Raw genomic sequence first — 12,088 nt, forward strand, 5'->3', positions numbered from 1 at the left:
GTCGTTCTTCCCAGCTTAGCTGAAGCTCATGCCATCCTGCCGGGGCAGCAGGAAAGTCTCGGCCGGCTTCTCTGCTCCCTCGTTGGTTCAGCTGCACCAGAAATTCTCGTAGAGACGATAAAGTACTGATCTGAGGGTCCCTGTTCGGGTGCCAAATGTTGCAGAGGATCCACAGGGGACATCACACACAGACCAATGTGATCAAGTGAAGCCCATTTTCTACAACTTTTAGCACAGTTATATATCTTATGCGCTTGTGCACGCGCCTTATACAATACTCTAATTGGTACAATACCCCGTTTCACGCGACACTATCTTATCCTCTATTGGCTGTGCAAGCTTCTTCACGAGGTGTCCAGCAGTTACTTATCTCATTCTTCAGCATCCAGGAGTTGTTTGTCAGGCTCTTCTTATCTTCCTTTTTCCCAGCGTACAAGGACACAGCGTCCTTGTCCGCTTCAGCACTTTGTAAACTTATGCTTCGTTCCCACCTAAAGGCTGGATTGCTCACATGCTCTCGCCCAGCCAAGAAATCCTCAACAACTAAAGGTATGGGAACTGAGCATGACATCAATGGTATAGAATAAGGGGTGGATACTGTCCTGGTTTCAGCTGGGATAGAGTTAACTGTCTTCCTAGTAGCTGGTACAGTGCTATGTTTTGAGTTCAGTATGAGAAGAATGTTGATAACACTGATGTTTTCAGTTGTTGATCAGTAGTGTTTAGACTAAAGTCAAGGATTTTTCAGCTTCTCATGCCCAGCCAGCGAGAAAGCTGGAGGGGCACAAGAAGTTGGCACAGGACACAGCCAGGGCAGCTGACCCAAAGTGGCCAACAGGGTATTCCATACCATGTGACATCCCATCTAGTATAGGAACGGGGAAGTGGGGGCAGGGAATCACCGCTCGGGGACTAGCTGGGTGTCGGTCGGCAGGTGGTGAGCAATTGCCCTGCGCATTGTTTGTACATTCCAACCCTTTTATTACTACTGTTGTCATTTTATTAGTGTTATCATTATCATTATTAGTTTCTTCTTTTCTGTTCTATTAAACCGTTCTTATCTCAACCCACAAGTTTTACTTCTTTTTCCCAATTTTCTCCCCCATCCCACTGGGTGGGGGGGAGTGAGTGAGCGGCTGCGTGGTGCTTAGTTGCTGGCTGGGGTTAAACCACGACAAATATAAATAAGTAATGTCTGAAGCACAGAATCCTGGAGGAGCAGCTCAACGGTCAAATAAGTTATAAAAGAGATACCATTCAGAACAGAGCTGTAAATTTTCAAAACCTCTTATATCCCTTTTGGTCTCCAGGATCTTGTATTATCTACTGCTTTGTACAATCCAAAAGTTAATGGTTATACTGAAGGAGGCATTTTCTGTTTAGCAAGGGAATTAGTTATGTTTAATTACTTTCCTGGTAATCTGTTTTGTGGTAGTTTCCTTCAAGGCTAAGTTAATCAGTAGATAAAAAAATCCTCCTACCTGTCAGTAAAGACTGGATGGAGCTTTTGTACTGTTATACAAGAGTAAGGAAGGGCTGAATTGCTTTAGCTAGTCTGATTTCCTAAGACTCTCATATTTAGCAAAGCACTGCAGAAGAGTGCTGCACTGACAGGTAAAAAGCTGCTGCTTCAATCTTTCCCCACAGCGAGAAGCTGTAACTTCCCCCAGGGAAAGAACAGGCACAAGGTGAGTAATTAGAAAAACGTGCATAAATGAAGCATTCAGTGTAGAAATACTGTGTGTGAAAGATAACACCTGAAAAGGCAGTTATTAATACTGATATTAAAAAACCCCAAACAACCAACAGTATTTCCAGAGAGCTTGCTTACAATATTAAAAAGTAGCTTAGGATCTATTATTTAATTTTTTCCCCTGGACTTGCAAAATGCAGACTTGTCCTGCTCACATGCATTCACAGCTCTGCTGCACAGGTCTTTTCCCAAGCCTGCTGCTTTCACCGTGTTGCCTTTTTCTTTGCTTCCTCAGACATTGTAATAAACGTAATAAAGACCAGAATAGTCATGAATAAGAGGTGGACTTTTCAAAGTACATGTTTCTCATCAGATCCTCACATGATGCAGTATTTAGTCCTTTTTAAATAAAGGACCTGTTGTGTTTTTCTAACTTTCCAAATCCTTCTCCTCAGACAGACGTTTAACATTGAAGCAAGCCAGCTTCCCAGCAAGGCACCTCACTGAGGTCCACCTCAGGATTTCCAGAGTCTGCTTAATACCAAGTCCTGTCTCCATGAGTTAAAACAGAGGATGCAACTGGCTTTATTTTACAAACTGTTAGCACAGAAAAGAGCTGCACGGAAGACCGTGAGGAAGGGATACAGGAGGTGTCCCTTTGAGGCAGGGGAGCCGAAGCAGCCCAGCTGAGAGGACCCAGCCCCTTACAACAGCCGTTAGCGCCAGGTGCGCGCAATCCACCCGCCAAACCCGCGAGGAGGTAGAGCCGGGGGCATAGAAAGATAGCGGGGGGAAGACGCTGTGAGCCAGTTGCACGCGCAGTCCGTGCTCCCAAAGCACTAGAAGGCAAGCACTCGCTCCACACTCCCCTCCTTCCCTTCCTCGGGCCAGCTCGGTTGGTCGGGAAGGGCGCATGCGCACGCTGCACCAGGCCCAGCTCGGAAGCTCTCCCTGCCACTCCCGCGAAGGGTGGATGTGTTGCGGCGCTCTTCGGAATTGGTGGAGGCGGTGCCTGCGCGCGGGGAGGAGCAGGGTGTTGCGGCACTCTTCGGCATTGGTGGGGGTGGCGCCTGCGCGCGGGGAGGGGTGGGGTGTTGCCGCGCGACCGTGCCACGTGTGCTGAGTGGGGGTAGCCGTTGCGCGTGCTGGCTGCAGGCTCCTGCCCTGGGGGAGAGCGAGCTCGGGCGATGTCCTCTTTCCAGGGCTTTTTCTACGGCTACTTCTGCTTTATCAGCCGGGCGGTAATCCGCTGTTCCCCGCTGCTCTGCCAGCGGGCGGTGGGGGCTTCTTCTGCCCTGCCGGGGCTGCCGCTGCTCGGTGGCGCTCGCCGGCGTCTCCTCGCCTCCCGCGGCCTGAGCCCCGCCGCCCGCTGTGCGGTGGTGAGGCCTGGGCCGTGCGTGCCGCGACGATGGGGCTGCGGTAGGCTCGAGGCGGCGGGCGGCGGATTCTGGCCGGCGCGGGTAGCGGTGGTGGTGAAGACGACGCGGTACGAGTTCGAGCAGCAGCGGTATCGCTACGCCGGGCTCTCCGAGGAGGACCTTAAGCAGCTGGTGAGCGGTGGGAGGGGACGGCGGTCCCAGCCTCCCTGGGCGCTACCGCCGGAGTCGCGGTGGGGCCGGGCTGTGGGGACGTGTCTGGGCGCGGGGAGGTTTGAGGAGTTACGAAGGCGATGCCCAGGCCCTGGAGGGGCCTGCTGGGCCGTGTGCGCGGGGAAGGGGTGTCTGGAGTAGGTCCGAGGTTTCCCCTTATTTTGGTGCGCGGGGCGGCGCCGTGGGCCGAGGGTGCGGCCGCTCTCCCCGCGCTCGGCCGTTGCCGGGAGGTTGTGTCTATCTCGCCGCCTCCCGAGGCCCTTAAGCCCGTCTCTGTGAGGTGGTGAGCGGCGCTGCTCGCTGTGGTAGGCTAGGAGAGGGGTTATGAGCTTAACCTCCCTTTATTCATCTACTGCAAATTGTTGAGGTATCTGTGTAGTAAGCATGTTTGGGTTTTATTCCCGGAGTAATTTCAGCAGTGTTCAGTAAGCTACAATTTTTTTTTTTTGTAATGTGTAATATAAAGACTATATTTAGGGAAGTGCATGCTGAGGAAAACACTATGTTGTGAAAATCCCCTCTGAGGCTTAGAGAGGACTTGTTCTCGTTTCTTCCTGATCCTTTGCTCTGTATCCTTGTCTTGCTTCCTCACTTCATCCTTCAGGTTTTTTTTTTGAACTCCTCTAGCTAAACAGCTAAATCTCTCATTCACATCTGTCTGTCTTGCCTTTTTATCTGGTCTTTAAGAAACATTCACTACAAAAACAGCGGCTATTACATTAATGAAGGTATACTAAGGAAAGCAGGTATCTTTAAGAGTTGATATGTGCACCCAGTGTCTTGTGTCTTCATCTCCACCAAGCTCAGTGACCCTGTCCTGTCTTACATGTACCCTGTGACTGTCTCCTTTCAGTGCTCTGTGTCATCTGCCACTGGTGGGCTAAAGGATGGTACCTGCTGGAGTTACTTTGGTTGTCAGCAGTCTGTGCAGACCAGGTCATGAGCTCATACTACTGTCTTAGTTCTGAATAAGACCATTAATTTGGATCTGTCTAGTCTTTGGTCTCCTACAATGGGAAATGTTAGACCTCTGTTCACTTACTGCATTTGGAGTAAACTTTCAAATGCACTTATGTAGCAGGGACAAATGATATAGTGGTTGTGGTGGGTTGACCCTGGCTGGATGCAAGGTACTCACTAAAGCTGCTCTATCACTCCCCCTCCTCAACTGGACAGGTGTTGTGGTTTAACCTCAGCCAGCAACTAAGCACCATGCAGCCACTCACTCACTTCCACCCCTACCCAGTGGGATGGGGGAGAAAATCGGGGGAAAAAAACCCACACCAAAACTCATGGGTTGAGACAAGAACAGTTTAATAGAACAGAAAAGAAGAAACTAAAAATTATAATAATAGCAATAATAAAATGACAATAATAATAAAAGAATTGGAATATACAAAACAAGTGATGCACAATGCAATGGCTCATCACTTGCTGACCGATGACCAGTTAGTTCCTGAGCGGCGATCCCCCCCTGCCCAGGCCAACTCCCCTTAATTTATATACTGGGCATGACATCACACGGTACAGAATACCCCTTTGGCCAGTTTGGGTCAACTGTCCTGGCTGTGTCCCCTCCCCACTTCTTGTGCCCCTCCAGCCTTCTTGCTGGCTGGCTATGAGAAGCTGAAACATCCTTGACTTAGTCTAAACACTACTTAGCAACAACTGAAACCATTGGTGTGTTATCAACATTCTTCTCATACTGAATCCAAAACATAGCACTATACCAGCTACTAGAAAGAAAATTAACCCTATCCCAGCTGAAACTGGGACAACAGGGGAGAGAAAATATAATGAAAGGCTCATGGGTCGAGATAAGGACAGGGAGAGATCATTCACCAATTACTGTCATGGGCAAAACAGACTTGACTTGGGGAAAATTAATTTATTACCAATCAACCAGAGTAGGGTAATGAGAAATAAAACCAATTCTTAAATCACCTTCCCCCCACCCCTCCCTTCTTTCCAGGCACGACTTCACTCCCGGATTCTCTACCTCCTCCCCCTGAGCAGCACAGGGGGATGGGGAATGTGGGTTGCAGTCAGTTCATCACATGTTATTTTCTGCTGCTCCTTCCTCCTTAGGGGTAGGACTCCTCACACTCTTCCCCTGCTCCAGCGTGGCATCCCTCCCATGGGGTGCAGTTCTCCATGAACTTCTCCAACATGAGTCCTTCCCACGGGCTACAGTTCTTCACGAACTGCTCCAGCATGGGTCCCCCGTGGGGTCACAAGTCCTGCCAGCAAACCTGCTCCAGCATGGGCTCCTCTCTCCACAGGTCCTGCTAGAAGCCTGCTCCAGTGTGGGCTTCCCATGGGGGTGCTCTGGCGTGGGATCCTCCATGGGCTGCAGGTGGATATCTGCTCCACTGTGGACCTCCATGGGCTGCAGGGGGACAGCCTGCCTCACCATGGTCTTCACCATGAGCTGCAGGGCAGTCTCTGCTCTAGTGCCTGGAGCACCTCCTCCCCCTCCTCCTTCACTGACCTTGGTGTCTACATAGTTGTTTCACATATTCTCACTCCTCTCTTCTCACTGCTGCTCCTGTTGTGCAGTTCTCCCCCCCCCCCCCCCCCCCCCAGCTTCTTAAATAAGTTATCACAGAGGCACTACTGCTGTTGCTGATTGGCTTGGCCTTGGCCAGCTGCGGGGTCTGTCTTGGAGCCAGTTGGCATTGGCTCTATTGGACATAGGGGAAGCTTCTAGCAGCTTCTCACAGAAGCCAACCCTGTAGTCCTTGCTATCAAAACCTTGCCACACAAACCCAATACACTTGTATAGCCTTCCTTTGTAAAGAACTAGGATAAAAAGTACAGTATCTAAAGTAAGTTAGTTCTTCTGTTTTTCTAACTTTTTCCTGTATACTTCAGTTGGTCATCCATCTCGTATGGAATTCCTGTCCAAACATTTTTACATGTTATGAAATTTGATTAGAGAGCTTTACAAATGATACCAAGTTTAATGTGGAAACTTCACCTTGTGTTCTTACTCTTACCTACAATGTAGGTTCCTGTTGCCAAGATGTCCCTGTACTTCCTTTCATATGGTAGTTATGGAAAAGCAATGTCTCTTTCAGCTCATCTGTAAGACTGCTTTTCTGTCTCTGTTTAAGCTTCTATTGAGGAAGCATTTCTTGGTGTTAAGTATAGAGAGTCAGGTTGTCCTCAGTGCACAGCTAAAACCAAGAAAAACAAAATGGCCTGTTTGTTCACCTTTCCTTAACTGCTTGTGTACAGGCAAGACTGGAATAGTGAATCAGTTAGTGTTGAACATCCCTAAAGGTGCTCTCAATTGGATATAGTGATGGCTGCAGTTTCTCTTCTCACATGAATGAATGTTTTGCAGGATTGGTAACTTGTATCAGTCTGAAGATGTGTTTAAAAAACCAAAACCACCACCTGTAAATGCACAGTGTCTGATTGTAGTAGTTGCAGAAGCACCTTAGAGTTTATCCTTTTGGAGAAACTTGCAGGTATAAGAAGTTAATTTTCCATATTTTTTTTTTTTATTCTAGAAAACTGGTGCTTTTTTAAATCTAGCTTTCCTCTCAAAATACCTCTACGTGAGGAGTTGCAGCAATAAAACTCATAGGCTTTGTCTACCTGGCAACGCTAACTTGCCTAACTGTGTTTAGCAATATTGTTAGGTTCTTGCTGCGTGGGTGGGAAAACAGATTTGTGCAATAACACACTGAAAAGCTCTTCTGAAATTATATATTTGAAATAGGAAATAAGAGAGTCAATGCAGTAAGGAGAATTTCTGTTTCTCACATTTTTTAGCTGACCTGTAAAAAATTTCTGTATTTACATTTTGCTATGACTCTGGTCTCAATTTTTTTTCCCTCAAACTCTGAGCTAACAGCATTCTCAGTAAATATGTTAGATGAAGGTTCAGGAGACTCTTACCCTCTTTACTGTAGACAGAGATCACTTCTTTAGCAGAGTGCTGCAAAGCGTCCTTCCCTCTCAGTGCCGTATCCTTTGCGGGCAGCTTGGGATCATGATGTTTTTTGCTTCCTGAGATTAGTGGCACTCTGTGTTCCCTGTGTCCCTGCTTCTCCTGGGGAGACTTGAGAAGCTGGTCCCAAGACTACTGGTCTCTGAGGAACAGACCAGACACTGTCCTTGGATGTGCAGCGAGTCCCTACTGCTGCTACCCAGGGTGATGCTCAATTTATCCTGAAGGTTGTGATTTGAAGCAGTCATGAATCTGGTGTGGGAGCTCAGTCATGCAGAACAGCCATACAGAGAGCAGGGTAGGAATTGAGGCTCGTGTGAAAGACTGCTATTGGGGTAGCAGCAAAGAGTGAAAGCAGAAGTGTATAGGAAAAGCTTAGCTCACCTGATGATGTTATATTGCAGGGGCTCAAGCTCAGGTGACCCTAGATCTGGCTTGTGGAGTGGCAGTGTTGTGGCATGAGGGAGCCCATACCAGCAGAGGGGCGTGGTGCCTTTGTCATTTGTCACAGATCTTCAGATGTCCAGATGCTGGTTATCTTAAATACAAAAATTCAATTTCAGGGCAATATTGGAGGCTTAGATTTGGGAAGCTGTACCTGGGCTTGTTTGCCTACCAGTTGTGGGCAGAAGAGATGTTTGCAAGTTCTTGGAAGATAACTGACATCTCTACTTGAAAGCTTCAGATTTTAGTATAGCACAAATAATGATCATTGTAGGCTTAATCAGTTGTGCATGATCACTGAGACAGGAGAGCAGACCTGAACTTGGCCGTTGCAATCAGTGTGTTTACGTATTAAGTGACTTACTGCATTTTCTGTCTTAATGCACAAGCAACACTGCATGTGTGCCTTTGGGCCTCTAATTAAACAGGATTTGTTCCATATTTAAGGAGGCTGAAGATGAATCATTGGCATACACCAATATATATTAAAATATGATAGAAATCATATCATATATGATATGCTATATAAATAATAGCATAATTCAAGAAGCAGAATATCTGAATATCAAAACTAGCTGTCTGACACTTAATAGAAAACAGAGGCCCTGAGCAGCTGTGGCCTAAATACTTCTGTGGCTTTATTTTTTTTGGACACACCAAGTGAGTTGTACTATACAAACACTATTAAAGGTCGCAAGGTCAGAATTCCTGAATTCTTTCTCTGTTCAAATAGAGATGGGCGAGGTGAATAAACAGTCTAGACAGTAGAAAAGCAGAACAGATGGGGGAGAGATGGAGAGCAAGGGCAAACACTCTTGAAAGAGTATTTAGTAGATCTGTAAAAGATTAAATCTTTCATTGCATCTCTACATACATGTTATGCTTGCTTGCTCCAGGTGGTTATTTTTAATATATCTTGTGGCAAATGCTCTTACACACTTACAAATGAGTCTTAAATCTGTTGATAACTGTATTTAAACACATCTGACTATCATAATTGGTATTCTAATTCTGAACTATTCTGAAAAGTGTGATTAAGTGCTCTGAATGCTGTTGTACAGGTTTTCAGAGTCTTTAGTTCAGAAGGGAGATTAGAGACCTATAAAAATGAGAGATTTCTAATATTGGGAAAGAAAAATGCCCCAAAATGACCCAGCACTTTTTAAAAAAGTGTTGCATCAATAAATTCCATGTATCGAATTACACAGGGAACAATTTTGTTTGCCTTCATGAGATTTAAAGAGACTGTTGGATTTCTAACACTTGCAGTTACCAGCTATAAGTTAAATAAAAATACTAGTCATTTTCCTAAGTCCCTACAGTTTGCTTACCAGAAATGACAGCAATTTGAATTTCCTCTGACCTGGTTATTGGGATTGGCATCTAAATATGGCTGGTTACAAAAATGAATGATCCAGTCAACTAATACTGAAAGCTACTGTGTGTCCTGACAGAATTTCAAGGACACTTACAACTGCTTATTTTGCTCTTGGAAAACCTATATAGAGCAAGCATTGCTGTTGTCCTTATATAAACTAAGAGAACTTAATGTCCCAGTAATAAAGCTAACTTCCTGAGTCCTATTTTTTTGTTTGATAGCACAATTGAGATGCAACTGCTAACTTCTCACTGCTGGAGGGTGTTTAGGGAAGGTCAACAAAATTAGCGCTTCATATGCAGTTTTAATTACCTTTGAAGATGTCTTGTCAAATGAAAAGTTATGTTCATTTTGGTCTTAATTGGAAGAAAATGATTCAGTGTGGACTACAGTTGATACTCTACTGTGACTGTTTTATGTGCCTTTATTTGGAGTGGGGAGGGAAAGCAAGGAGTTGGAGGTTTGAAACAAGTTTTGGCTCTTTTGGACCACTGCAACAAATTGGCAGGGATGGTCATCTCAGAAATGTGAAGCTCATACAGCTTTCTTGAAAACTGGTATCTGGGTAGAGAAAAGGTATCCTGTTAGCAGGGTATTGCCTCCTCTGAAACAGGCACAATGTGAACTCATCTTTAATATAGGGCACCAACAACATACTGAGCCAGGCTGGTCAGGAAGGAGTATCTCCCAACAGGTAGGAGAGCTTCAGTTGGAGCTTGCATGTTCTTGCACACAAAAACAAAACCCACAGAATTGTGTGTGTGTAAGCAGGCCCCCCCCCCCAATTTAGATGCTTACAGCACCAGCTGTTACTACTCTGTGCATTAAAGTTTTCATGTTTCTTAAAATTCTCTCTTGGGAAATATACTATTTTACCTCAAACTTGATAAACGATTTTTTTATTACAGAAAAAACTCTTTACCTTCTTTTACATTAAATGGTGAAAGATGTATTTTTTTGTATCACTTTTGAATTACCTTTCCTAACTGTTAGCCTTTTGGGTTTGTGAATTTCACACCACTGCCCCAAGGTACACTTTTGGAAACTAGCCAGGCATTTTGTTCTTAGATTTCTGTTTTAGAGGCTTGTACTTAAATCCAGATGCCTGTGATCCACTAGAACTCTTATTAGAAGAGGTTACTTAAAAATCCTAGTGTTTTGAAAATATTTACAGATGCAAGGAGGGTAGCAGAAAGAAAAAGTTCAACTGAATTCTAATTTTTTAAATGAAATCAGATAACTCAGCAGAGTCTTTTTTCTTAAATTTAGAAGTCCTTGAGTTTTCTTAAATAAAAAGAAAAGTTGAGCTATTCTAAAAAGCAGTAAGTATTGGGTTAAGTATTTACTCCTGTGTTCTTTTGTGGATCCAAATGGTACAGTGGTACATTTGAAGGTAGTATCTTTAAATGGAAACTTATTTAATGAATGAAGTGGTACCGTGAAGCTTTTCATCATTCTGATGATTTCAGACTACCGATCTCTGGTTGCTTATTTTGTAATGTGAATTATTCTTGCAGATTTTCTTCTAGGGAATGCATAAAGAGTTTAAAAACTGGTAGGACTATAGTTGGCTCTACCTCTCCCCAAAAGGGGGGGGGGGGAAATTGTCTCAATCTACTGAATTTGAAGCATACAGAAGTCAAGACAGACTGTAGTACACCAAGATTATATAAAGCTAAAGACACTTTTTTTAGAAATAAAAATTTTGAGCTAGTCCATTGGAAACTGAGATGGGTATTAAATGTTATTCAAGTTACACAACCACAGTGTGCATTTGTTTATCTTTACATTTGAAATTTGATATACTTGCATCAATGCTAAGTAACTTTAGTTGCTTCTGCTTTATTAAAAAGTTCCTTCTAGTTTGTCATTCTGTCATAGGAGGAGTCTGGAAAATGATGGAAACAAATGGATGGAATGTAGTAATTCCTTTTTCCATAGCGTTTGTTTTTTTCCAGCACCCCATTCAAGTATACTCAGTCATATATAGCAAATAGATGCAGAAGTAGGGCATTTCAGTGTAGCTAAACTAAACTTCATGGACTATCTCACCAAGCATCTGGTACTTTATACAGCTGAAAAAGGCTGCTTTTTGGAAGTGACTTTAATATTAGTTTTAAGTACTTAGCTAGTTGTGATTTATGACATTGTTATGTTGGTGTCCTGCTGAAGTAATGAGAACTGAATGATTGAATTGTCTGGATTGCACTGGATTTCTAGAAACCTGTTAGTGCAGAAAATAGTTACTGATTTGTTTATAGTTAACACAATTTGCTCTGCATTAGCCTTTGAATTACAAACCACTGTGTATTCTTCAACTGTGGTTAAAATTACAATAATACTTTAATGTGGTAGATGAAGAATTAGAAAATGGTTTATGGCACTTTTACTTCATGTGTAGATCGAACTCTTGCCCCAAAGCAGCATTTTTATAAAGCTTCAGGAACATAATGTCAGTTTCATTTACCAAGTGAAGAAATTATTGAAGTCAGCTACTACAGAAGTAATGGAATACAAAATGCTGCAATATGCAAAACACTTTATAATCATTACTCTATAGCAGATATAAAGGTAACATTTGAAAGGCTTCTGTGACTATATAATGAAAGTGAGGGGTCTAAGTTGCTGAAGAAAACAGTGAGGAAAATAAAAGCAAAAAAAAAAATTTCCTAGCTAAAGCAGCCTACTGGGTTTTTACAGCACGAGGGGTGAAGTACCAAACTGGTAGAAACCTAGCAAATGGCCAAACTATTAGGAACAATTCTGAGCAATTGACAACTGGTTAGTTCAGCAGTCAACAGTAGACAGGTCAGGTAGGACCAGCCTACTACCTTTCTTTTATGGTAGGTACTGACCTACTATATGGGTTAACTTACCACATTTTTTTATAAGCAAGCAATTAATGGTCTGTATGATATCTAATAACCCAGAGGAACTGCGTTTAATGCCTGCAGCTTGCAACTCGGCAGTAGTTTGAAATTGAAGACTTGATTCATGTTTAAAGCTTTATAGAGAATTTGAAC

The 12,088-nt window shown here is 43.9% G+C and overlaps 1 protein-coding gene across 2 annotated transcripts in view; it reads left to right on the forward strand.

Moving 5' to 3' along the window:
- The first annotated feature begins 2,779 nt into the window (after positions 1-2,779).
- Positions 2,780-12,088, forward strand: part of LOC138683297 (NAD kinase 2, mitochondrial-like) — a 57,763-nt gene continuing 48,454 nt past the window's right edge. For both annotated transcript variants that reach the window (XM_069774916.1, XM_069774917.1), the window contains exon 1: positions 2,780-3,243. In XM_069774916.1, the coding sequence (XP_069631017.1) occupies positions 2,881-3,243 (363 nt within the window). In that variant the 5' untranslated portion in view covers positions 2,780-2,880. The remainder of the gene's footprint in view (positions 3,244-12,088) is intronic.

This window comes from Haliaeetus albicilla, chromosome W (assembly GCF_947461875.1).
Source record: "Haliaeetus albicilla chromosome W, bHalAlb1.1, whole genome shotgun sequence".
Lineage (NCBI taxonomy): Eukaryota > Metazoa > Chordata > Aves > Accipitriformes > Accipitridae > Haliaeetus > Haliaeetus albicilla.